This window comes from Capra hircus, chromosome 26 (assembly GCF_001704415.2).
Source record: "Capra hircus breed San Clemente chromosome 26, ASM170441v1, whole genome shotgun sequence".
Lineage (NCBI taxonomy): Eukaryota > Metazoa > Chordata > Mammalia > Artiodactyla > Bovidae > Capra > Capra hircus.
Window position 1 is genome coordinate 21,289,921 of NC_030833.1, and position 25,689 is coordinate 21,315,609.

Sequence of the window (25,689 nt, forward strand, 5' to 3'; positions counted from 1 at the left end):
TGGTTGAAATTGCAATATTGATGCATTCATACATCACTCTTGAATTTAAAAAATAACCAATTTGCCTTTATGTGTTCTCTGCCTATGTCAAAACAAAACCAAATCTAATATTAAGGAAAGCCAATGCTGCCACAGTTTGATCCATTTGTTCCCTTATACCCTGCTGAATGAAAATACTAATCAATAGAGGGAAAGGCACAGGCAACGCAACCTTTCATGCTCTATGGACTCAAGTGAGGACTGAAGATAATTGCCTTTGTTGCTTTATGAAAGGGAATTTTCAAATGAGCATCTTTCTAAAACAGCAATTTTTTCACCAAAGGGTTATTTACAAGACAAGGTAATAATTAAATATGCCCAAGACTATGAATCTATTCTCTGCCCAAACCCTTCATTTTTATAATGGGTAATTATAGTAAAAACTTCAATTAACCAGAACCCTCAATTAACATGATTTCCCCTCTTGCACTCTATTTTTAGGACAAAGTGGTGGAAAAAAAATCGTAAGACATCATTCATGTGAGTGATTTAGTTTGAAAATCTTTCAGGATAGAATATGCTATAGTAGGAAAAAATCTTGAATAAAATTACATCCATACCATGATAACCAATACACAGGAAGTATGCACATAACAAGAGCTGGAAGAGAATAAATTATTTTGCTGAATATTGTGGTATAATTTCAACCTTTCTATTGTACCATCTTTTTAATGTTACATTGTTACATATATAAAAATAAAAGAGAAGGTATAAACTGGACATATATACTGCAACATTTTCTATTCTACATCCACGTAGCACTGGGACTGAGAATCAGAATCTAAAATCCTTCAAAGATCTCTATAGATGTCAGAAAAATATTTAAGACTGTCACATCCTATCAAGAAAGAAAAATAGGTCACTTGGGGAATATTTCCTCCAAAATGAGCTGAAACAAGAAGGGCTTATTAGTTAATTTTCAACTAATTTGAAAATAAATGTATCAGGACATTTCTTATTCAGAAGTGTCAGTCTTACTCAAAATCTCACTGCAGTACAAAACTCCACAGAGTAGTTCAGGATAAGTAACCACTCACGAATAGAAAGCTCATGATACCAAGCCCATCTATTTAAAATACTGTTTATTTGTGATTTTACATTAATTAGCATTACATCTAAGAGCAATATCAGATAACATTTATACATTTTCCACAGGACACAGAGGTTCATTGGCTCATTCTTTATGCCAAAGCAAGTAAATAGAGGCATTAGCAAAAGGTGCAAATAGTTCACTGTTGCATTTAAAAAATACTTATGCACATTGCATTCATTTAAGATATATATATTTTTAAAAAGTTATGGAAAAGCATAGTTCACAGGTTACTGTTTCTACATACATTGTAATACAACATAAATGATGTAGAACAAAAAAGAATCCTCAAACACAGAATTAAGCAACTGAAGTTTTCCACTAAGATTAAAACACTGATTCCAGTAGTTAGTGAGATCTAGAATGAACTTTCCAGGCTCCGTTTCAACTTTGCATCATCGAACACTCACAGTCAAACAGAACCAGCCCCGCAACACACTATAATCCATGGAATTTTTTTTACACACCAACTCACCCTCCAGAAATACTTTGGATTATTTTTACCCATTGACTATTTTGGATCATTGATTTTACATTGATTTGTGACATTACTTGGGTGAAAGGGAAAAAAAAAAAACTATATTAAGTCTAGGTTTAAATTTGTATTTACATTAGAAAGAAAGTTAACTGAAAAGATAAGAAAAATTGGTAAAAATTAAGAAGTGGTAGTTTTCTCATGGCGGGGGGCAGGGATCAGACCCACTGCTTTCTTCTTGTGCCGCCTTCTAAAAATACATGACGTTAAAAGGATTTCACCCTTTTAAAACTTGAATGTCAACTAAGAAATACAATGGTTTTGGCAGAGAAACAGAATTTTAGCAGTTGGGGACATACTGTAAATAAATGACACTTCAAATCCTATCGTGGCCGTGCAGCATCAACCTAGAACTCTTCTTCTCATGACACCTCTCCTATTCCCGTCACTGCTCACTTCCTCTCTCAGTCTCTTCCTTTCCATGTGGTTACCACACGAGGGCTTTCTCATTCATTAGCAATACTAAGAGAAAAATACATTATAAGGTTCAACTATGAATCTTGTTATGCCTTTAAATGCTCTAATCACCTTTTTGATACTAAGTCCCTGGATTCTTTAATTATATTTAAAATATACTTAGTACCAAGCAGCCTCAAATGTGCTCTACTGTTAAATGATTGGCTAATATGCTTATGACATTTTTATACTGAATGGTATACAAACATCTCAACATACAAAAATCATTTTTGCCAGAGTTAAACTAAATAACCCATGTTATGTGTATAAAATCCCCTTCACTGAAAAATAAGGGGGTTTCTAAACTAATAAAAAAGGAACTTTTCAAAAATTATACTTTACTAAAATGACCCTTTTTTTTTGCAAACAAAGTTACTTCAGGTGAGGAAATTTCATACTATGAATAAAATTCCAAATGAATCTTTTCTTAAATTTAAAAGAAACAATTATGTGCCAGTGTATACTAATGCTATAGATTCTTATCTTAGAAGCTTTTAAAGCATTCTGTTAATGCCCATTGAAACAATGGGAACACAAAAGTTATAGTCAATAATCATGGTAAAAAACTATAATCTCATTACCAAGTGAAGCAGGTTTTGAGAAATAAAAATTCTCTCACTTGTTCACTGGTAATTTCTTTCCAACAGATATTATGTAGAAGGCCTGAAGTAATTCAGACAGATATCTGTTTGTGGGGATTATAATAATACTTCATGAGGGCAAAGCTAATCAAAACTAGCAATTATTTAAAAATTCAAAACCTTTTTTGGACATAGAAAATGAGAGATGACTTTGAAAGTGTTTTCATAATATGTTTTTCTTTTAGTAAAACCCTTTCCAGTTCTTAAAAGTCCAGTTTGCTACAGACCCCCAATCTGATCTACCACTGCGTGTTAATGATCAACTTATATGTGGTTTTTAAATGTGCAACGTCACATTGTAGTAACAATTATAAAAAGACTCTATTTAGGCTTCAACTTTCTCCTTTTTTTTGTTCTTTTTCAGAAAAGAAGGAGTGCGGAATTTCTTCTTTTTCTTGGATGGTGATTTTGAAGGTGAGCCTTCAGGTGACAGGACTTCTTCAATTTTTTCTGGAGACTTGATGGTTATCTCAATGCTTTCTATGGTGGTGCTTGTGGTTAACCTGCTTACTCGCTGAGCAAGCTCGTCTTCAACACCATGCACGTCATCCTTGCCATTCACTATCAGGACAGGTACGTCCATGGAGATGAAGCTCTTGGAAAATAGCTCATGGTTTTCTATAAAAGGGGAGGATTTTTTTGTTATTTTATATAGTCAACATCTTTGCTTTATTTTACAAAACTGAAATGCTTAAGCAATGTACTAAGGCATTACTTTGATCCCAATAAAGACAGATGATTATTTTTATAGACTATGGGCCTATTAGCATGAAGCTAATGCTCTTAAATGGTATAAAGGGAACAAAGTTGTTAGAACAAAGAATGAAGGCTAGATAAGCCCAGTTTGATGACTTGACAGTTTCATTGTAAATCAAGTCAGCATAAACGAGGAAGACAACATACATATATTTTTCTTTAATTTTGGGGTCATCTGGCAATCAAAGTTGAAAAAAAATTTCATGCTTCTGATTGGAAGACATATGACAAACCAATTTTAATTTCACAAATTCTTAAGAACTATTAGGTTGCCAAAATCCAAATTAAGGTAAGTCGGTATAAATGCTGAACAAAAGTAGCACCCCATAACAATAAAAGAAAATAAAATCATTGGGAGCTGTAAGTAAAATGCATGGTAAGAAACTTACTGTATCAGGTGTTCAATTTCTTTATATGAAGACAAATGACAGAGGGACAGACTCTAAAGATTAACTGGGTGAAGGCTGTGGGAAATTACATTGAATACCTTCTAATTTTTCAGGGATATTTTGCGGTGACTGAGTTTGAGACTGAATTTGTGAAACAGATGAAGCGTCATCTGAGAGTAATTCCTGCTCAGCATCTGTTGGATAAGAGTTTAGTTAAAAGCCATGCAAAACAAAAAAGCATTAAGATTTTAGGAAGGTTAGTGCATACATCAAATACCTGCATACACAGGGATGATCAACGCTTCAGCCATGAGCTGAGCATGCTCACAGTTATCCCACACATCAACCATTGTGTGTGGAAAAGAGGAGGTTAATGTGTTAACACTCCGGCTGCTACTGCTAATTTGACATACATGCTTTAAGGAAGCATGGCTACTGGCAGTCCAGGCAAATGATATGTAAGCACTTAGCTTTTGCTACAGTGTTAGAAAACCAAAAATACATTGAGCAGCCAAATGAACGGAAATCTGAAAGCCTCACCAATGATGCTACATTAATGAGGCAAAATGCCTCACTGAATTTTTGAACAATATCCAATTAGTGATTCCTATTGGAGCAATATTAGTGAGCTAATTCAGGTCACAATGAATGTGGAAGAAACTACTTATAAAGTTATATATATGCAAGGAGATGGTTCTGTTGTGCTATATTTGTTACCTGGCATCTTTAGGCTTTCAAAAAATAAGAGATTAAAGAGGGACATTTTACAAAATACAAAGTAAAGTTTTCAATCTTATGTTAGAATGAACATAAGTTGAAGAATACCACTTAGAACATTTAATGTGATTATATTAATGAGTCAGGATGACTCCCTTTTGTGACCAAGACACTATCACACTGATGAGAACTGTTTCCTGGATGATCCAGATGTCATTAGTTCTTTCTATATGATATCAAACAGGCACAAAGATTCTTTAACTAGTGGTTCTATTTTGCTTTGGGTAAAAATTTCAACTGTGTGTTGAAGATGCTCTAAAGCAGAGGCTCTTACCCTCTTTGGGGGTCAAAGACTTCTTGTCCTCTACCCTGCACCCCTGACTTCCTTAAATATAAAATTAAGCAAATATTTTATATCATATTTAAGATATTTTTCGGATGGCTCATAGATTGTCTGAAGCTTATCCAAAGACCCAAGACTGAGAACCCTCTCTATAGAATCTCTTATTCTTGAGTAAAAGTGAGCTAGTATTCAATTGGTGTTTTCATGAACAGTTCTTAAATGCAACCCTTACTTAGGGTTCTGAAGTCAGAAAAAAGAAACCTCACTAGAGTGCGCATGTGCTTAAGGAAAGTCACATAAAAATTCTCGCATCCCACTTTATTTTAGATTTGAAAATTACAGTAATGACATCTTGAGACATCCAGGAGCAACAGAGACTTTATAAAACATTAAAGCCAGATACCTGTGAATCTACAATTATGTCAAAGTAAAACAAAATTTTTAAAAAAGCCACATTTTCTGAAATGTTTAAATCTATTAATTTATCTACATATACTTTAGCTAGTGATTCTTTACTCATCTGGAGATTTCACTTTACTATAGAAGACTTTCTGCTAGCAATCAGATTGCTTTCTAAGGTAAACAGCCTTCTCTACATGTTAACATACCTGGTCTGTGGTAGCTCTTCACATTTTAATCCTACTTACACTCAAGTAAAGACTGAGAGAGAGCACACGGAACAATTGATGGTAAAGAAACATTTAAAAAAAAATCCTGACTGCCTTATATCATCCAGCTCAAGGGGCTCTGTTGGCAGTGTGGTTAGCTGGGGCTTAACTTCAAAGTGAACTAACCTTCCAGGCCTTGCTGTTTACGTTCGACTGTCCTCTTATACTCTTCAAGTTCTCCTTCTGTGAGATGACTGAAGGGGTTGGGAGGAGCTGGTGGGGCATGCTCATCGTCTTCAAACTGCATGGTCTTGTGAAGAAAAACACTGACTTGTTACCAAGAGTAACATACTCATATATGTGTATTTACTCACACATACTCATATATGTATATTTATTTTTATATATTTACATATATATACACCCACAACTTCATATACACCCACTTAAACGTATATATGATGTATGTGACACCCCAATTCACAACAGCCATAAGAAATGATAAAGTAACATGTTTTAAAGTATTCTTATCCAGATTAGTGATTTTAGACTACTGATCCAGTAGACTGAAATTGCCAATGATGCTTCCTCAAGGCTGCATAGGTCAATTTCAATAACTCTTAAAAAAAAAAGGTTCTAGAAACTTCCATGTAACTAAGAAATATCTTAAAAACCAAGAATGTCAAAAAGCCTTTGTAAAAAAAGGCTTAGAAAAATTAAACTGTACCAAGAGAACATTTAAAATCTGCTATGAAAATAAACTTGTACCTATTTGCTCTAGGAAAGAAATTAATGAGACTTTGAGCTAAACCTGGCAGATTGAACCCATGCATTAAAAGAAAATTCCTCCCAAAACCCTACTAAAATGATAGTAAAGGAACAGTAGCAAAAATGGTATAAACTTTTAAGGACAAAAGATAGAAGAGGAGACAACACAGGATGAGCAATGGTAACACATGGTTGGGAGATGGAAAGCAGGTGGAAGAGCAGGTGGCAGAGATGGGAAAATTGAAGCCTTAGCCCTGCAAAAATGCAAAAAGGAAGCCTGCTTGTGTGCCCTGAAGAGGTCTGACAAGGCTCAAGTACCACAGAAAGTCATGGTGAAGAAAAGCTGAAAAGGGACAACTTAGAAGTGTGAAGAAGGAACAGACAGATTCTCAGGTCCCCTTTCCTGTTCCACACACATGAGCATTACTCTCTCTCTCATCTCTGCAGAAGATCAGGGGCTTATTCTTCAGAACAACTGATTTGGGGACACAGAATACAGTTAAGGGCTCCCAGGATGATGGAGGCAGACTGGCAAGAGAATAGAGAACTCTCTGGATAAATTAAATGACCCCAGATAAAAGAACTACAGATACTAGCACTTGGGCATTCCTGAAACAATCTGGTCCACACCCAGGCACCCTGTAGAGGAGCTCACCAGTTCCCAAGCTCTGCACACTCCTGAGCTCCGACCGGCTTTCAGTGTCTCATTCTTAAACACAGACAGACTACCACGGACTTCCAGATACTTGAGGAAAAGTTTCCAACATGGAGGAGATCAGAATTAAAAAGAAAAAGAGAACTCAGAAGAAACAGACAATAAACGCAGCTGAAGAAAAATTAAAGTTGATATCCTCAGAATAAGAGGGAAGATAGGAAATACTGTAAGAGAAAACAAGATCAAGATATTATATGAAAAAAAATAAAAAAAAATCAAAATAGAAAATTAAATAGAAGGGTTAGAAAATAGAGTCAAGCAAATCTTCCAGAAAGTAGGATTAAAAGACAAAGAGAAAATAGGAAAGAAAAAAAATCAGAGGCTTAGTCAGAGATCCAACTAACAGTATATTAGTATATATCCTGTGGAGAGGAACTGAAGAACCTCTTGATAAGGGTGAAAGAAGAGAGTGAAAAAGCTCAACATTCAAAAAACTAAGATCATGGCATCTGGTCCCATCATTTCACGGCAAGTAGAAGGGGGAAAAGTGGAAATAATGAAAGATTTTATTTTCTTGGACTCCAAAATCACTGCGGACAGTGACTGCAGCCCTGGTATTAAAAGACACTTGCTCCTTGGAAGAAAAAGATATGAAAAGCCTGCTGCTAAGTCACCTCAGTCGTGTCCGACTCTGTGCGACTTCATAGACGGCAGCCCACCAGGCTTCTCCGTCCCTGGGATTCTCCAGGCAACAACACTGGAGTGGCTTGCCATTTCCTTCTCCAGTGCGTGAAAGTAAAAAGTGAAAGTGAAGTTGCTCAGTCCTGTCCGACTCTTAGCGACCCCATGGACTGCAGCCCACCAGGCTCCTCTGTCCATGGGATTTTCCAGGCAAGAGTACTGGAGTGGGGTGCCACTGCCTTTTCCATATTAAAAAGCAAAGACATCACTTCACTAACAAAGGTCCATCTAGTCAAAGCTATGGTTTCTCCAGCGGTCATGTACGATGTGAGAGTTGGACCATAAAGAACGCTGAGAGGAGGTTTTCAAACTGTGGTGCTGGAGAAGACTCTTGAGAGTCCCTTGGACTCCACAGAGATCAAACCAGTCAATCCTAAAGGAAATCAGTCCTGAATATTCACTGGAAGGCCTGATGCTGAAGCTGAAGCTTCAGTACTTTGGCCACCTGATGCAAGGAGGTGACTCACTGGAAAAGAGCCTGATGTGGGGAAAGATTGAGAGCAAGAGGAAAAGGGGGTGATAGAGGATGAGATGGTTGGATGGCATCACCGACTCGATGGACACGAATTTGAGCAAACTCTGGGAGATGATAGTGAAAGACAGGGAAGCCTGGTGTACTGCAGTTAAGGGGTGGCAAAGAGTCGGACATGACCTAGTGAATGAACAACAACAATATATAACCTGACAGAAAAAGAGACTGAAGGGAAAAAAAGACTACTTAACTGAAGAAATACTTTTTAAAAGTATTCCCAGAACTGAAGGACAAGACTTTGCAGATTGAAAAGGGTTACTAAATGCTAAAAATGGAAACAAAAAAGAAATCTGCTACAAAGCACACCATCATAAACAGAATGCAGGAAGCAGAACCACACAGTGAGAAGCACAGGAACCTCAGGATGAGCCAGTATATCTGGCCTAAAGAGCAGCTAGCCGAGACCTGGACCCTAATGACAGTGACAAAGAGCTGGACCTGAGAGATTACCTGTTACCTTTGACTCTATGAAAAATAGTATTAAGAAAAGTTTGGGAAGAACTAAGCCTAATGTATCCCAAATACTAAGCCAATGAAAAAAAGCAAGCAGCTTTTCCTCCAGGGGCAGAAAAGTTGTCTAAGAAAGAAATGTCCAAGAAATGTCATCTTGGAGTACCACCTGGCTCAGCAGTAAGCATTTAAAAATATAAACACTGAAAGCTACCTAGACAAAACATCGTGATACAACCTAACTGGGAGAATGCAAACGAGAAGCCTTGTGTAAATAGGCTAAATCCTCACCATCCATAAAAGAAGTCACTATTATCTTTCATTAATTCTAAGATGTGTTTTTCTCTCACAATTTCTCATCTTTGAAATTGGGATTCAACTTATCATTGGTTTCTTAACAATTATAAATGTCAGCATTTGTATCTCTTTTAGTGATATATAAAACAATGGTACTTCTAATAGGTGATGAAGTAGATTTGATGAAATAAAACTGAAGTCTAAAACTGATAAATCAAGAAGGAGAATAAAGATGTTCTTTAGAAACCAAAGTAAATGCTAGAATAAAATCCTTGTCCCTAGAAATCGGGAACTGAAGGTGACATTTTAAGTCTTGTGGATTATTTGACTTTTTAACTTGTGTTTGTATTAACTTTAGTAAAAACAATTACTCGTATTTAAAAAGCAGAAATTACTGGGAAAACAAAGATCATACTGCTTCACGGACTTACAGAAGGAGGCTTATCCACAACAATTCCAGCAAGCAACTGAGACTGTGGTCCTGCTGTTTTCAAGTCATATCGATTTTGTTCTCGAATCTGAATTGAAAAACAGTAAGAAGTTCTTGGGGGCAACTCTGCAGGTGACCTTTGGCTTACTACTTGACCACCCCGGGTAAGGGCTGCTTTAATTCCCCCTCCATAAAGCTCTCTTTTACCATTCTAACAACTCACATTAATCTCCTCCACTCTTCTTGACATGAGATTTCCTATTGTCTTTCAGTGTTAGAGAGCTACATTTTTCACTAATACAGCAGAAATATGTCTAATACTTCTTCCCCATATAGCCCTCTTATCAGAAACTGGAAAAGAGCTGGAGGTATCCCATACAAGCTAAAATTATACAGAATTAAACTGCAAATTCTTTTGTACTCGAACCTCTAAACTTAGCATTAATCAGATTCAGTCACTAGTGATTTAAACATAAAACAGCATAAAAATGCCTCCTCCAGCCACAGAAGACCATGTCTTACCTTATTTCTCTTTTCTAGTACCTCATTCGGATTGGTGTTTAAAGGAACAAACTGATTTGGATCTTCAATTTTGATAGGTGTTCCGCTACTAACTTTAGAAGAGTCCTCTGCTTTCATCCACTAAAAAAACCAAAAATTTTCTAGAATGAAGCTCTGTATTAAGGAAATATGGTAGGTTCTTGACAACTGTTTATTGACTCAAGGGGGTGGGGGCATATGCTGCTAATATGTTCAAGAATTTCACTAAGCAGTTTTTAGTGGTAAATTAGTGTATCTCCCATACTAGTTAGAATTAGCATTCACTTAAAAACAAACAAATGTCGGTACCATCAGTTCAGTTCAGTTCAGTCGCTCAGTCGTGTCCGACTCTTTGCGACCCCATGAATCGCAGCACGCCAGGCCTCCCTGTCCATCACCAACTCCCGGAGTTCACTCAGATTCACATCCATCGAGTCTGAGGTCAGGGGCAGCAACCGAGAGGAGCTACCCCGCGTCCGAGGCCAGAGATGGCGCCCGAGAGGAGCCACCTGGTGCCCATGGCCAGGGGCAGTGGCCGGGAGGAGCCACCCCACGCCTGAGGCCAGGGGCGGCGGCCGGGAGGATCAACGCCATGTGGGTACCATGAAGAACACTAAATTATGCAGCTATTTAAATGTTCTCCTTTTGGCATTTTAAACATGGCGGTGAAAGTATTTCAAGCATATAGAGTTTCTCACACTAACTCACATGTAGAGTTGCCACCTGCACTGAAGTTTTATCATGTGATGACAGCTAAGAAGTCATCAAAAAGGACTCAAGACATCTCCTAGGATGTAGTTTTTCAGATTGCATTTTTAAATTCTGGCTGACAGAATGAGCCAAGCCCCTGACTAGCATTTTGCAAAGGGGATAATCTGGTAGTAATCTATAGTATAATGGCACCATAGGCATGGAAGAGCCTTATATAATTCTCATTTATCCATCATATCCCTCAAAGAAGGATAATATTTATCAAGATTAATGATGACCAGCCATTAGTTCCTTTCAAGAAAATTAATTCTAGGAAACATATGTTCTTTTACTAGGAGATAAGAAATCATATTGACTAGATAAAAAACACTGATGCCTAGCTATTTCCATATTGACTACTACTGATTTATATGATAGGATGAACTAATTCTGAGTACCTAGAGAATATTTAATGATAATGATAAGCACTCCAAAATTAAGCCAAATCTGAGACAAAACGCTGAAAAGTTTAAGATTACCTGTTTCTTTATCTACAAGATCTTGCCTAAGGGTAGCAAAACTTGGCACCATCAGGAGTTGACAACTATTATAGTTCTGGTTCATGAGTACACTATACACTATAAAGCAGTTATCATGCAATGGTTAGAACTGGGCTCCAGAGTCACACTGCCTGCTTTCAAACTCTGATTCTACCATTCACAGATGGTTAGTTAATCCCTCTGTGCTTCAGTTTTCTCATCTATAAAATGGAGGAGAAAAACAGCATCCTCTCCATAGTAGGAGAAATTAATGAGAATTTATGTATGGCACGTGGAACAAAGTGCCTTGCACAAATGTTACGTAATAAGTTATAGTCATATTATTAATATTATATTCTACTTTCCCAACAGTTTCAAAACAGACCATTCAGTTCATCAGTAACTAGGCAAACCACGTTAAGTAGGGACATACTGTGATTTTGGTCCTGGGGCTCGTCTCCCCATTCCGAGACTCCTCAGGCACGTTCACTTTCATGTAGGTATTTGGTGAGTTCAACCATCTGGTTTTTTCACGCTGCTGCCTCTGTGCCATGTATTTGAGAGGTGAGAGGGGCACTGTATCATCTTCGAAAGAAAAGGCAGTCACAGTGGCTGGTATCTCTACATCACTCTTGTGCCTTGGCTTTTCTCGAATGAGAGGGTGCCTGTAAGCATAGCCTGTTCTATATCCCTGGGGGAGGGAGAAACCACATTTGAAGCAATCAAACTTGTCCCAAACACAGCATTTAGAGGCTAATTCTTTAAACAAATGATTCTTTCGCTGAAAAACAAAAAGGGGAAATCCTTCCAAACTCCACATAACTGCCACATAACACTAGAGTTGAAGTTAAGCAAATTTCAAGATCTAGTTAAAATTGATTTCAGCTGACAAAGCAATTTCCACTCACACAACTATTTCTGACAAAGGTAATTTCAAAACTGCTGACCAGAAACACTTTCCAAGATATAAACTGGTTTTCTGGAGGCCAAATCTCAGTGCTCATTTAAGTCTTTGTTCCTGGGTCTGAAGGCAATCTGCTTTCTTACTCTTAGCGGAAGAGGGTAAAAATCTAAGATAAGATGACAGTTGCCTATTTCCCCAATTCTTAAAATACACCAAGTTCCTTCCTAGGGTCACACTGCTCCCAGAGGAGTAATGAGCATGTTCCCAAACCACAGGGAGGAGGGGACACTTGGTCCTAAATCTGGAAACATGAAATCAAGTTCACGGTCAATTTTTTACCTACCAAGTTGTCCAGAGTCCTCATCAGCCCTTCGAACTCAATCTCGCCAACCTTCCACTTTTGATGGGAACCCATATTCACTCCTCCTCCTCCAGATGCCGCTACAGTGTGAGTGGAAGCTTTGTACTTCTGAAGGTCCAGCACAAGGAGATTGTCTACCCCACCTGCCCCCGCCAGTGCCCGCACCTGTAATTGATGGCACAGTATTAGAAGCACAGGACTGGAAAGACTGGAATGAGCACTTCACTTTGTAAAAGGCACAAGTTTGATTCTGCAAGTATCTGTAACATGTCTTCAGGCTACTAACAAAGAAAACTTGTGAAAGCAGGCAGCTTTAGGAGCTTTTCCATCTATCCATACCTTCCAGGGCTCTGACCCTCCCTGATGGAAAACACATTTAGAGCCATACCCTTTAACATATTTCAAGAAACTGAATTCTCTTGCCAAATTTTAAAGTTCTTTCCTTGCAGTTTTCCCATGGCTGTCCAGTTTAAACTTTTGTTGAAAGTTATAATTTTAAAGGAATATAAATACCATATTGTGAATTTAAGAATACTGAAGCAGAAGTCACCTCGTTATTTCAATATAATGAAGCTTTTCATAGCCTCATTTGAGAAGACTGACCATTAAAGCAAAAAAAAAAAAAAGTTGGTTATTAAGTTAAAGTTGGTAGGAAAAGTACACCCCCTCTCTCCCCTCCTTTTTGCAGCCTTTCCAATAAATTCAGATTCTTACCATTTGCTTCAAGAGAATCTGCTTGTTTTTTCTTAAAGGGGGGAAATTAGGGCTGTTAAATATACCCAGCTTCTCTGGGGTTGATAAATATCTAATCCATTATAATCATGAGGCTGAAGCTGTGGAACGTCTGGAAATTGCATGAGTTCCTAAAATTTCTGGTGCTGCTCTTACCCTTTTTTATAAAAGTGACCACAACACACCTGATCTTTGATAAATGGCACTCATCTTTGCTCTTCAATTAGCACCACACCGCTAGAGGGTGAAAAGGGAGCAATGTGCAACTATACCATCTTGAAAAGTAGGATTATGAAAAAATTACGTTTATGAAGCCCTTAGATTTGGTGTATGTGTCTGTACATGAATTTTAATTTTCTTTCTTCCTGTTTTCAATTCAGATACGCAGTTGACCCTTTTTACTCAAGTGAAGCACAACTTCTCTTAAGACAAAACAAAACAAAACAAAAAGCCACCAACTGATAGAACTCCGGAAATAAGTAAACATAATACCCAACCCAACAGATAATAAAGCAAAAAAAGGCAGGGGGAGGGGTAAAGGTTTCCTTACTTGAGTCTCACAGGCTATCTGCACATTAAAAATGTAATGAAAAGCCTCCTCGACTGTTTCTCCAAGTGCTACCACACCATGATTTCTGAGTACCAGCACCTAAAATAGAATCCCAAAGCAATCACTTTAAATAACTGGCATAGCTCACACTGCTTTCATCAACAGTAACAGCATCAAAAATAGCTCCTTTGATAAAGACTCTACTACACACCTTACAACTTGGCCCCAGAACTTTCTGCAGTTGAATTCTCTCCTCCTGTTCATCAAGTGACCCTTGGTAGTCATAATAGGCGACATCTCCCAGGATCAGGGACTCTTGAGAAATTGGAAGGATCCCACACTTCATGGAGGACACCTATTTGATCGGGTTCATGCCAAGATAACACATTTGGTTACTGATTACACCTTCACAGGAAGTGGATTCTTCAGTCAGCTCAGGCAGCACTGGCCAATTCACTGTGCTCAGCACTCCAGACTCCTCCCATTTTAGTTCTTTGCTTCTTCAAGAGAAAGAAAAGAACTTGGGGATTCTATTTACAAGCCGTGCCAGATATTAGGAAAGAAGCTTTGCGCTAAAGAACTCAATGACGCAATTATTAAACTGATTCATTAAAAAATGCAAATGCTCTCTCCAGTTTTTTCCTAGAACAGTAGCATTTAGTCCAAAGGGCCTTTTGCTTTCTTATGCAGAAGATTAATACTTTGAAAATGACTTCAAATGGTGGGGTCTGAAAGAATGATTATAAAGTATCATGGAAGGAAAGCCATGGAAATCACACACTTCCCAGGGTCATTGTTGGTTTTGGCCCTTCAGTGACTTACAGCTGCCGTTGCAAGGGTATGGATGTGTATCACACACTTAACATCAGGACGTGTTGAATATATTGCGGCATGGGGACTGAAGCCTGCATGGTCAATTTTCAAATTAGTACTTCCCTGATCAACCACTTCTCCTATTATATTGACTTTCACCTGAAAAAATCAGAAAGACATACTTAATTGGTACACAAGCATTAAAGTTTCTGGTGTTTCACAAGCTCAACTGGGGTGGGGTGGGGTTGGAGTTGGGCGGGGGGCGGGGGGGGGGCGGTGGCAAACTATTTTGTCAAAAGCCAGAAGGCAAACATTTTAGAGTTTGCGGACCTCTGTTGCAACTACTCAACTCTGCCACCATAGGAGAAAAGCTGCCACAAACTACTGTGAAAGAATGGGTGTGGCTTTGTTCCCACGGAATTTTATTTACAACATGTAGTCTGCAACAAAACAGCATTTAGCAAGAAGTACAGTTTTTAAGAGACTGAATAACTTCAGCTCTTCGCTGAAGGTCTGGCGTTTACTGAACTCGCTGGAAAACATCCATTTGCTAATTAACACTATAGCACTAGAATCAACAAAGTTCCTACCGCCCTAGAGGGCAGTGACAGTGCTCCAGAGTACAAGTATGAAAAAATAAATGCTAGAATGTCACACCCTACACTCACACCAACTGAACTTTGTTTACATCTACCTAAAAAACATACAGACTGTGTGTGTGTTTAAGCAAATTACAGTACAGAAAAAAAAAAATCAAAAGATTCTCTTCAAAACATGACTAGGTTTACTGATTAGACCAATTCACTTATTAGGCTCTTCAACCAGCCTGTTTTTCTTGAACCCTAAAGTTCTTCTTTAAAAAATCAACATTAACTTTCCAAATTCTTCCCTGTTCACTAGTGAATGTTTTTCCATCCATACCTCTTCTTGTTCTGTCCAGTACTAAAAGCTAAAAGCTGTCAGAAAAGCACAAAGAAGCACAGAAAAAGTGACATAGGAATGAAAATTGTACCAAATTGGAGGCTGTGGCTTCAGAAAAAGACAGGCCTCTGGGAATTATTATTATGTGGTCTTGCTCCTTACTTATTCTTACCTGGGAGAAACAAAACAAAACAAAATAGAATTACTAGGAGGTGTTTATATTTCACAGCATAAACATGACTAAGAATATACTCATAATGAATAACTGTAAGATATCTGGGTGTGTGGACAAAGCAGAAATTAAAGGAGTGCAACATGAAACTTGCCTTGAAAAGTTTTCTTCCCTCAAGCCTTCAATACCTGCTAAAAAATTCTGACATCAGGTCTTCATTTACTGGCCTTACCTAAAGTGTTATTTTGGGAGTTCTAAGGTTGTTTAGGGTCAGCTCATCTCAGGATAAATGAATGCCAATATTATTCAACCCAATGAGATATGACTATAATTTTGATTTACATTATGGAAATTAAGGGGAAATAGGCAAAGGAAAGAGAAAAAAATCTCTTCCTAGGAAGGAATTAAGGTGGAAAAGAAAGGGGAAACCAAGGAACAGCTGGAGGAAGGAATGAAAAGTCGTAGGAAGATTGTATCTCATATCTGTGCCATTTTCATCACACATTATTTCCATACCTTTCGCTTCCAAATATTGTCTTGTTTCCAAGTGTGGCAACAGGAAAACAAGATAATGATGAAGAACGGGGAAAATATATTTAAAAAATAAAGACCAAGGAGGAAACCTTTGTCTCCTCTACTTTCCCTGACCCAAATGCTTTTTAAAGCATTTAAAAAAAAATATATCACTGACTCTCAGATATAATTAATACACAGAGAGAAAATCCTGCCAGGAGGATTTCTTTTCAGATAGGTTCTGCGACTGGTCTGAATTAAAGAAACACAGGTAATAAGTGGAGAAGAAAGTTGGGGTTAACTGTAGCCTCTTAAAGATAAGGTTTGAATCAGGATGAGGTTGTGGTCCAGCATGCTACGTTCAGAGAACAAGGTTTGAAAACTAGACTTCTGAGTAAAGGTGAAGAGAGCATAGTTGCCCTCAAGTTGGGATTTTAAAAAAAGGAATTGAAAGCTGCAGGACTCACTGAGATGTATGTATTTGCCAGGTGGGCCCATCCAAACAAGTCTGCAAGTCTGTACAGGCTGGCAAGTTTACAACGAGTAAGCTTTTCTCCCTTTACGTACGAGGATGTATCTGCTCCAGGGAGGTCATTGATAGGTGTGACCATGCCGAGACCTAAGAGCAAAAATTGGGGAGAGATTCAGGTCAAATAATTCCTTACCTGAACATTAGTTGCCAGAAAGCAGCCTGAGTCTGGGAGTGTCCCAGCCTGTAAATGATGATCTGAAACTTACCAGCCCACACAATGTTGCATTAGCTTATCTTCCTCTAGGGAAGCACACTGAGTGAAAATATGTATCAGCTATTGCCTTGCTGTTTCATCTAGTACTTGGTAGGGAGTGATGTTAGGGAGTTAGGCTCATACCATGGGGGGGAATATGGTCACATGATCCAAACGGTAACAGCTGATAAGATCTAAAAAAAGCTACCTTACCTCTTTGACTTTTATTCAAACAAAAAATATTTAAGAATGCAATTAAACTGTAGTCTAGTTTCTGCCCTCACCAAGCAACAAAAACTAGTCTCAATCTCTAATGACCCAATCACTAAATTCAACTTTTACTGTCTTCCTTCTCCTGGCTACCATTACCCACCTCTTTCCTAGACTTCTTCTCCAGGTCTATGTGGTACTACTGTGGGCCTCTTGGCCCTTAGCCCTACATACTCTTGTTAGGGTGCATGGCACATGTCAGATAATCAGTATTATAGAAAAAGTGGATCAACTAGCTCCATCTTTCACTTTTCCAGTTTCTCCCAAGTGGGAAGAGTGAGTGATGCTGGAACTCATCGTTCCTCTCACCACTGACCTGCCACCCCCGCCACCACATTCAAACCTTCTGAGAAGTCTTCTCCCCCTTTCCTTGGCTATACGCCCTTCTCACTGATCTCTCTGTTCTCATTCCCACAACCACTACTCTAGCTCAAGCACTCATCACTCACTCTGGGACTCCTCCAAAACTTCTTTCAGCAGCGTGTGTGCCAAGATACTGACCCACTTGGGTTCTACCCACACCTTGTGCACTCCCACCATCATGTCTCTTTGCATGCCATTCCTCTATTTGGGAAGTACTTGAATTCACTGAACTCATACTTGTAAATCTTTAACAAAAAAGAAAAAAAGGAAGTAGCAAAGAAAGAAAGAGGAGGAAAAGAAAAGTCCCTGAAGTCTAGGATTCTGTACCTGCCCAGGTACAGCAGTCAGTTCTGTGCATGTCTCTGTCTGAGACGTTAAGTGCTTGAACTCAGCAAGTTATGACTCTTGGCATCCTTACAGTGTTCAGTCCACCAAACTGGCGCTCTCCGTAAAGGCCTGTTGAATGGATAAAATGTGCCAACACTTCTTTTACATCAAGTTCTAACTGCTACTGCTCCATCGTTTTAAAGTCTGGTTAGCTGAGCTCTCTTCTTTCATAAACTTCTTTTGGTCCACTTCACCCCATAATCCATCCCAACTCTGAGTTCATAGCAAGATGACTTAGAAAAAGTCGGTAGACAATTGCTTTTGAGTTGCTTTGTAATGTTTCTCCTCTACAGTTATCTTGCAGTTTTAATCTTTTGTGCATTCAGTGTATGTCTCCTCATCTCAAATATGTGTTTATCTGGGGCATGGAGCACATTTTATAACTATTTTGTAATCCTCCCAAAGTCTAGTAAATGTCTGGTTGGTATGAAAAAGTAAGAGACCCTAACACTATATTACTGTAAGTATTAGATGTTATAAACTAAAGTACTGAGCCAGATCAGAACATGCGGCTAGAAATGTACACTGTTCAAAGTGGAGATGAAATTACAATTTTTCAAACTTTACAAAACTGACGTACTGAGGGGAGGTGAAGTAAAGCCCGAAAAAGAACTGGTCATGATGTAATCTGCAATCTGTTGTAACGCTAGTAATCCAGTTGGATTGTGGCCTTTCTTCATCTGTTCTTGAATAAGGCATTCCAGGTCTTCCCGAAAGGCCTGTAATACACAAAAGTAATCACTGAGCACATGCATGTCGCGTGGAGCAGAATGACCCCAACATAACTTGCTCTGATATAATCAATCTTTCCCCCATTCCTCTCTGGAATAACTTTCACTTACACTATTTAAAAACAAATACAAAGCACAAAATAAGAAAATTAAAACACTGGAAGCAGCTGCAAGAAGCTTTCTTTTAGGGGATGGAAAATCATTAGGCATTCTTAATGTCTAAGAAAATGAGCTATTACAACATCCACAATACAAAGGCACGGGTAAAGGCAACTCTGTTAATAATATGCAACTAGAGCACCCAGTATAGTCTGATGTAAAAAGAGACCCATTCCTTGCCCAGCAGCTCATTATCTAGGTTAGGATAGACTCCTTATCTGAATGGAACATGCCTGACTATAGCAACTCCCAGCAAAAGTCTTCACTAAGACGTAGTAAATCAAGGCTTCCATTTTATGATTTCCATGGCAATTCCTTAGCTCTATAAACTATGAAAACAAACTCATAAAGAGCAGGCAGCTGATTACTCCCCTCTGCAACACTATGCTAAAGAAAGAACTTTTCTCCCAACTCTGGGTACTAAATGTTCCTGTTTTGGAGCTCTGCTTTTCTTCTTTTTGGTAAGGGGGATGTAAGTGTGGCAGATAGTATTTATACAAATAAAAACACTGAATATTAAAAGAACAGTTTCTATTCCAGTATGCTTTGAGTTGCTAATATAATCCATCATTTGAAAAATCCCCCAATCCTTCACATTAGTTGAATTAGCTGGCTTTGTATTTCTATCACACTCAACCAACACTTCGTTTATTAATCATATATTCTTTTGCTCATGTCTATATTCGTTCACTTTAAACATGAAGGCTCTTGCAATGTAAATTATCCAGACCTTGCTCTTCCATTTGAGATTAGTTACATGTGTAGCAGAATGCCCTGCTGGAAAGTATATTCAGTTTGTTCCCACTTCACTTAAGAGGGAGAAGGCAGAATATACTGCTTTGTAATCATTTCCTCCAAGAGAGCAGGTATAAACACCACAGAGATCACTGGGAAATTCTCCCGAGAAGAGTGACTCTCCTTTGAGTCCCTGTGAGTAGTCTTCCTTGTAAGGCTGGGAATACAATCTCCTGGAGTGGCTGCTTAGATGGAGCCTTGTTTAGAGATGGCTGAATACATCTCAGAGGTTTTCAGAAGGAAGAACGTTTTTTAAAAATTTAGATAACAGCACAGAAGCTCATGCTGAAAGGGAAATGTGGTTATAAGGCTACGAGGTGGTAGTACATATTAGAACTAGTCCTGACTCATGCTTGCATTGTTTTTAGAAAACAGTTGAAAGGCATCTGTGATGTGAATTCAAAGACCTAAGTGTTAATAACTGTAATCTTGGGAGCTCAACCATGGAGCACCAAAGAACACCTTAACTGAGCTTAGCGCGGGAAAAGCATAGGAGGTCCCTCTTCCCTGTTGCACCGTGGTGGCCTGCAGAGGCATCTGAGTCAGCAGTGAACCTGCATCTCCTGCTGGGCAAGGGTTTCAACACCACCACCATGTGGCAGGGAGAGGCAGGGGCAACGGCAGTCAGTGGTGGACTGAACAGACTCTGGTGTGGCTCTTTCACAGACGCAGACATGTGTACCACACACCACAGCTTGGATATGGAAATCACTGATGAACCTTTCTGGACTATGTAAACCACTTTTAAGTTCTTGGGACAATTTAGGGGAAAGCAAAACTTCCAAGAGAAAGATGCTGCTTGAATGATTAATTTAAAAAATACTAGTTGTGACCATATTTGAATTCTGAGTTCATAGTGCAGTTTATACCAGTTAAACATGGTTTTCCTTTTTCCTTGTTAAACACAAATCCTTGGCATAATTATAAAAAAATTCTAACCATCTAATTCCATTGACTTTTATCTAGTTCATTTAAGTATGTGATTTAAACCAGAGATACTATCGTATAAAATATCCTTGACAAAGACACATTACACTTATCAGAAAACTCCATTAATATATTTCTAAGACCTTGTGAACATAAAACGGCTGTGAGCTGCATATAAGATAGATGGGCACCTTCATACTGATGGCTAACATGAGTGTTTTAACATGTTTAAGGCTGAAAGGAAAAGAATCTTCCAGACACACTCATTTATCTTTATATAAACTACAAAAAACTTCTAGACATCTGGCAATGGGCCAGTCTGTTCTTTTGAAACTTTATCTTCCCTTCAAAATCAAACTTTATTTAACCTGCTTCAATTCAAAGAAGCTATAACCAATATTCTTTGATTCAGTGAGAAAAAAAAATTATACCTACTATATGTATCACAATAGCTCTGAGAAGTAGGCATCATTTATTTTATTGAATACTGCACCTTACGTTGTTTCAGCAAGAATTTAAGGTAGACTCCATTTAAAATGACACAAAAATAAATATCAGTAAAAAAAATCAAGCTAAAGAGAAAATAAGCATATGGAGGTTAGACTGAGCCAGGAATGAGGGTAAGATACAAAGAGCACACTAAAAATTGTATCATTTGTTAGAGATGGGCCAATTTTTATCTAAAGTTTCCAGCAGCCAACATGAATCAAGACAATTGCTCAGTATGCTGATTTACAATGGTTTTAAGAAAAAACAAAAACAAAATCAAGTAGTTGCTCAAAAGAATCACAATTATTTACAATCCTGATGAGAAATTTCTGCTGGGTGTATTGAGAAAGCTAAATAAGAAAGGTTGAAACGTTTGTTCAAGGTCACAGAGCTAGTAAATGTCAGAGACAAGGACTCAGGTCAAATGCTTTTTTCATCAGTGAAAATGCCTTTTTAAACAAACTTCCATTTATCCCATAAGATAGTGGGTACCATCCTAAAGCTTTGAGATGATCCATGGTGTCATAGAGGAATGCGTACGCCCTTCTGAAATTAAGATAAATATATGAATTTCCCCTTTAAGGCTAGTGAATAGCTTCTATGCAGTACAGGAGAAGAAAATAATTTTCAAAGTAAATGAAATGTTCCCAGCTTTTTTATATAGTTGACAGTGCTTCAACAGATATGAATTCTTTTATTCCAGAAGATTTAATATTTTTTGTCATTAACATTTATAACTCAGTTCTTAATGTTGCAAATATTTTTGAAATATTGTTCAGATAATTACCTCAGTCATAAAACTGTTAGTATAAAACTTACTAATGATATAAAACTGTTTCAGCTGGCTTTAAAATTTTATCAATAAACATATTAAGCTTTCATTAAAATATTATGTTAAAAAATAAAAATTTTGTTTGTCTTTATGGTGGATAGTTAATCATGTTCCTACTAAAATTCATTATTAATAAAATAATCCTTTACAGTTGATTCATTTGAATCTCACAATAAAGTCCTGAAGCAGGCAATTACTTCTTGTGGTTGCATAGCTAATAAGTAAACGTAATAGTGATTCAAATCTCAAACTCTCACGTGGGTATAGGATATCTGCCTAATTGTATCAGAGATGAGTTGTGTCGCTGAATCCAGTTACAGGTGTGCCTTGTTTTACTGCACTTCAGTTATTGTGCTTTTTTAGATACCGTGTTTTTTTCTTCTAAATAAATTGAAAGTTTGTGGCCACCCTGTGCAGAGCAAGTCTAACAGTGCCATTTATCCAACAGTATTATTTTAAAATTAATGTATGTACATTGTTTTTTTTTAAGACACAATGTTCTTGGACACTTAATAGACTATAGTATAATATAAACGTACAAAATCTGTGTGACTCACTTTATTGCAATGTTTGTTTTACTATGGTGGTCTGCAACTGAAGCTGAAATCTCTTAGGTATGTCTGTACAGCTAATAAGGCAGCAGGTGTGCTGTGGTCAGAAGCATGAGCAAACCTCTCAGACTAGGTTAGAGCATTAGGTTATAATGATAGATAAAGCAATAAAAATTATATAGCAGATCTTGGAGTACCAAAACTTGCCCTCTTACAGCTAGGAATTCTCCCATCAAAGCAGAGTGAGAAACTCACTTTTAACTAGGGCAGCAAGATCACATGCTGGGCTTCTGAAGTCAGATTAAACCAACAATTCCCTAGGGTCTCTGCTAGAAGAGTCAGGTTAAAAGATCAAACGACACACACACATATGTGGTTTTACAGCATAAACCATCTTCCTTCTCACATGGAGAAAAACAGAGAAGAGGGGGTATTGGGGGTTGTTACACCCTGAAGACATGAATGCGCTAAGGCAGAATGCCAACTGAGTGATAGATTCTTTAGGGCCTTCAAATGCCAAAATATAGTCTAATGAATGATGATTATAATTTTCAAAGTGTTGTCACGAAAGCATAAAACTGCTTACATTAGCAGTATTGTATTTAACCCCACGTACATACATTTCCATAAAACAGTCATCTACTCGGTGCCAGGCACTGCACGACATGCTTTATGTTATTTGACTGTCACAATCATCATGTGAGGTCCACTCTTGCCAAAAAGGAAAGAGAAGCTCAAGTTAAGTGAGTCTCCTAATGTCACAGTGGAATTAAGTGGTGGTGAGCCCAGATCCAAAACAAGCACTGCATGCATGTACAAAAAATTGAGACAAGCAGATTAAAACTAGAAACGATGAGAAAATGGGCTGACTTCTAACTTGGGTCACAACAGTCTGGTACTCCAGGATCCCGACAGTCTGTTCGGTCAGCTTTTGGCTGTATCTCCCATTACCACCTCATACTCCGATCCACAGCATGTACTTTTCTATCCTTGCTCATTGTATTTCACCAAATGGAAAAGCTGGCGTCTACTGTTCCTCCACCAGATGAATTCTTACCCTTTATACTCAACACTCATTTTAAATGCCACATTCTCCTTGAAGTCTCTCCTTTAGTCACCAAGTTAGGAGGGACCTCCATATTTCCTCTCTTCCCACTCCACTCTGAATTCTTTTAACATTTGCCTACACTGCATTCAGGGCTTTATCAGGACTGTGACTTATTTTTCCTACTCTACTATGCAGTTAAATATCTGATGGCTGGGACTGTTTTTTTTTCTATTTCTAGAGAATCCCTGAGTGGCCAGTTCAGTGCTGAATTATTATAGTTGGTAAGTTAGAGCTTCTTTTCTTCGTATTTCCTTAGATATAAGGAAAGAAAGCAAAGAATCTGATCTCATCTTAACCGAGTTAGTGATAGGAAAGATCCATTTCACACGTGATTAGCACTGGAATCTGAAGCTCCAGAAAACAGTCTTATCAGTCTGTCGCTCGAATGAGAAATTCCTCCTGTGTAATTAGGCCTGCCCATCATCTAAGGGAAGAAATTCATTTTTTTTTTAAAACTAAGAAGTGAATTCACAGAAAGTTATAAATTTTTGAAAAGTCATTTAATTCTTCAATTCAAACAAAATCCTACTTGAAAACTTGGTTTGTCCCCAGAACATTATAGTTGGGATAGCTCCCTCAGCAAAGACATGTCCAAAAAAGTGTGGTTAAAAAAAAAATCACTAGGTGAAAAACAAAATGTTTAAGTTAGAGAGAGGGTGACTTTAAAGGCTTCTCTGACTCTCATACTGTTTTATTTGGTACAGCTCCTGTCAGTTAAGGGAGTGATCCTGTAACTCTGAATTCATAAATGTATGGATAAAAATAAACTTGTAAAAACAAAGGATTCAGAGATTTGAGATTCGTGTAAGGTAAGAGTATACTTAGAGTATACACACGTGGTGGTGGGTTAGTCACTCAGTCATGTTCGACACTTGCGAGCCCATGGACTGTATGTAGCCCGCTAGGTTCCTCTGTCCATGGGGTTCTCCTAGCAAGGATACTGGAGTGGGTGGCCATTTCCTTCTCCGGCAGATCTTCCTGACCCAGGGATTGAACTCAGGTCTCCTGCACTGCAGACAGTTTCTTTACCGACTGAGCTAACATATTCATGTATAAATATCAGATCTTAAGGCTTCTGCCTTAAGAACGTTCAGAAGAAAGTGGTAATAAATGAAATAATTTTTATTTTTAAATCACAGGAAAGAACCTATTTTATAAAAGAAACTGATGATGCGATAGTTTTGGTTAAGGCTAAAAAAAATTATACAGACTGACCTATAAGTAATGTCTAACTTACAAAAATCAGGTTAACAGAATACTGATAAATCTCAGAGCTGGATTTTAAATACCCACAGCTGGGTGTTGTACCTCATAATAATTACTAGAAAGAAAAACTGGAGCAAAAAGAAAAACAGATTACAGACTTGCTGCTCCCAGGGCACCCTGCAATTATGTTATTAGATCTCTCCTCAAGTGGAATTAGGAGCATAACAAACTTACTTAGAATTTCTCCATTAAGAAATGTATTCATTTGGAAATAGATTACCACTGGTCCTGTTGAAAGGAGAAAAAACACATAAACCAAATTTTCTTCTGGATGATCTTTCTCCTGTATCTACATGTAATTAATATAAAGCTAAAGGTTAGAATAATATCTTTTCTTAAAGCTGGCATTTTAATAAAATTGCTAACAAAGTTAATGAAGAATACTTCCATTTGATACTTCCAAAGTGACCAGATAAATCATGGTAATTCTGACTTATTCTAACTAAGGTGACCTGTTAAAATTTTAGGCCTTAATTATAGTGATAGGAAATTCTAACATGAATATGACTTTGAAGTTTCTCCTATCTTTAAAATAAGTTTGAAGCATTACACGCTGCCCTGTTATTAAGAAACGTTAGTGTGTCACAAGGATCTACTGTATAGGACATGGAATTCTTTGCTTAATGTTATGCGGCAGCCTGGGTGGGAGTTTGGGGGAGAATGGATACATGTATATGTATGGCTGAGTCTCTTCGCTGTATACCCGAAACTATCACAGCATTGTTAATCGACTATGCTGCTGCTAAGTCACTTCAGGTTAATCGGCTATATCCCAACACAAAATAAAAAGTTAAAAAAAAGGTGCTAGTGTGTCACGGGCCTGACCAACCAACATCTACACTGCTGTTGTCCTATCTTTCAGAGTAACATTACACACTTCTCTCAACAGTCTAACTGCTTTGAT

The 25,689-nt window shown here is 37.8% G+C and overlaps 1 protein-coding gene across 6 annotated transcripts in view; it reads right to left on the reverse strand.

Moving 5' to 3' along the window:
• Positions 1,105-25,689, reverse strand: part of ADD3 (adducin 3) — a 129,519-nt gene continuing 104,934 nt past the window's right edge. For 4 of the 6 annotated variants that reach the window (XM_005698461.3, XM_013975263.2, XM_018041404.1 and 1 more), the window contains 13 exons: positions 18,508-18,646; positions 16,650-16,801; positions 15,589-15,669; positions 14,586-14,735; positions 13,975-14,118; positions 13,764-13,862; positions 12,464-12,646; positions 11,650-11,907; positions 9,970-10,089; positions 9,449-9,535; positions 5,761-5,884; positions 4,005-4,100; positions 1,105-3,379 (listed from right to left, as the gene is read on the reverse strand). In XM_005698461.3, coding sequence (XP_005698518.1) covers positions 3,087-3,379; positions 4,005-4,100; positions 5,761-5,884; positions 9,449-9,535; positions 9,970-10,089; positions 11,650-11,907; positions 12,464-12,646; positions 13,764-13,862; positions 13,975-14,118; positions 14,586-14,735; positions 15,589-15,669; positions 16,650-16,801; positions 18,508-18,646 — 1,926 coding nt within the window. In that variant the 3' untranslated portion in view covers positions 1,105-3,086. The remainder of the gene's footprint in view (positions 3,380-4,004; positions 4,101-5,760; positions 5,885-9,448; positions 9,536-9,969; positions 10,090-11,649; positions 11,908-12,463; positions 12,647-13,763; positions 13,863-13,974; positions 14,119-14,585; positions 14,736-15,588; positions 15,670-16,649; positions 16,802-18,507; positions 18,647-25,689) is intronic. The other 2 variants (XM_005698462.3, XM_018041405.1) reach the window with 1 other exon arrangement.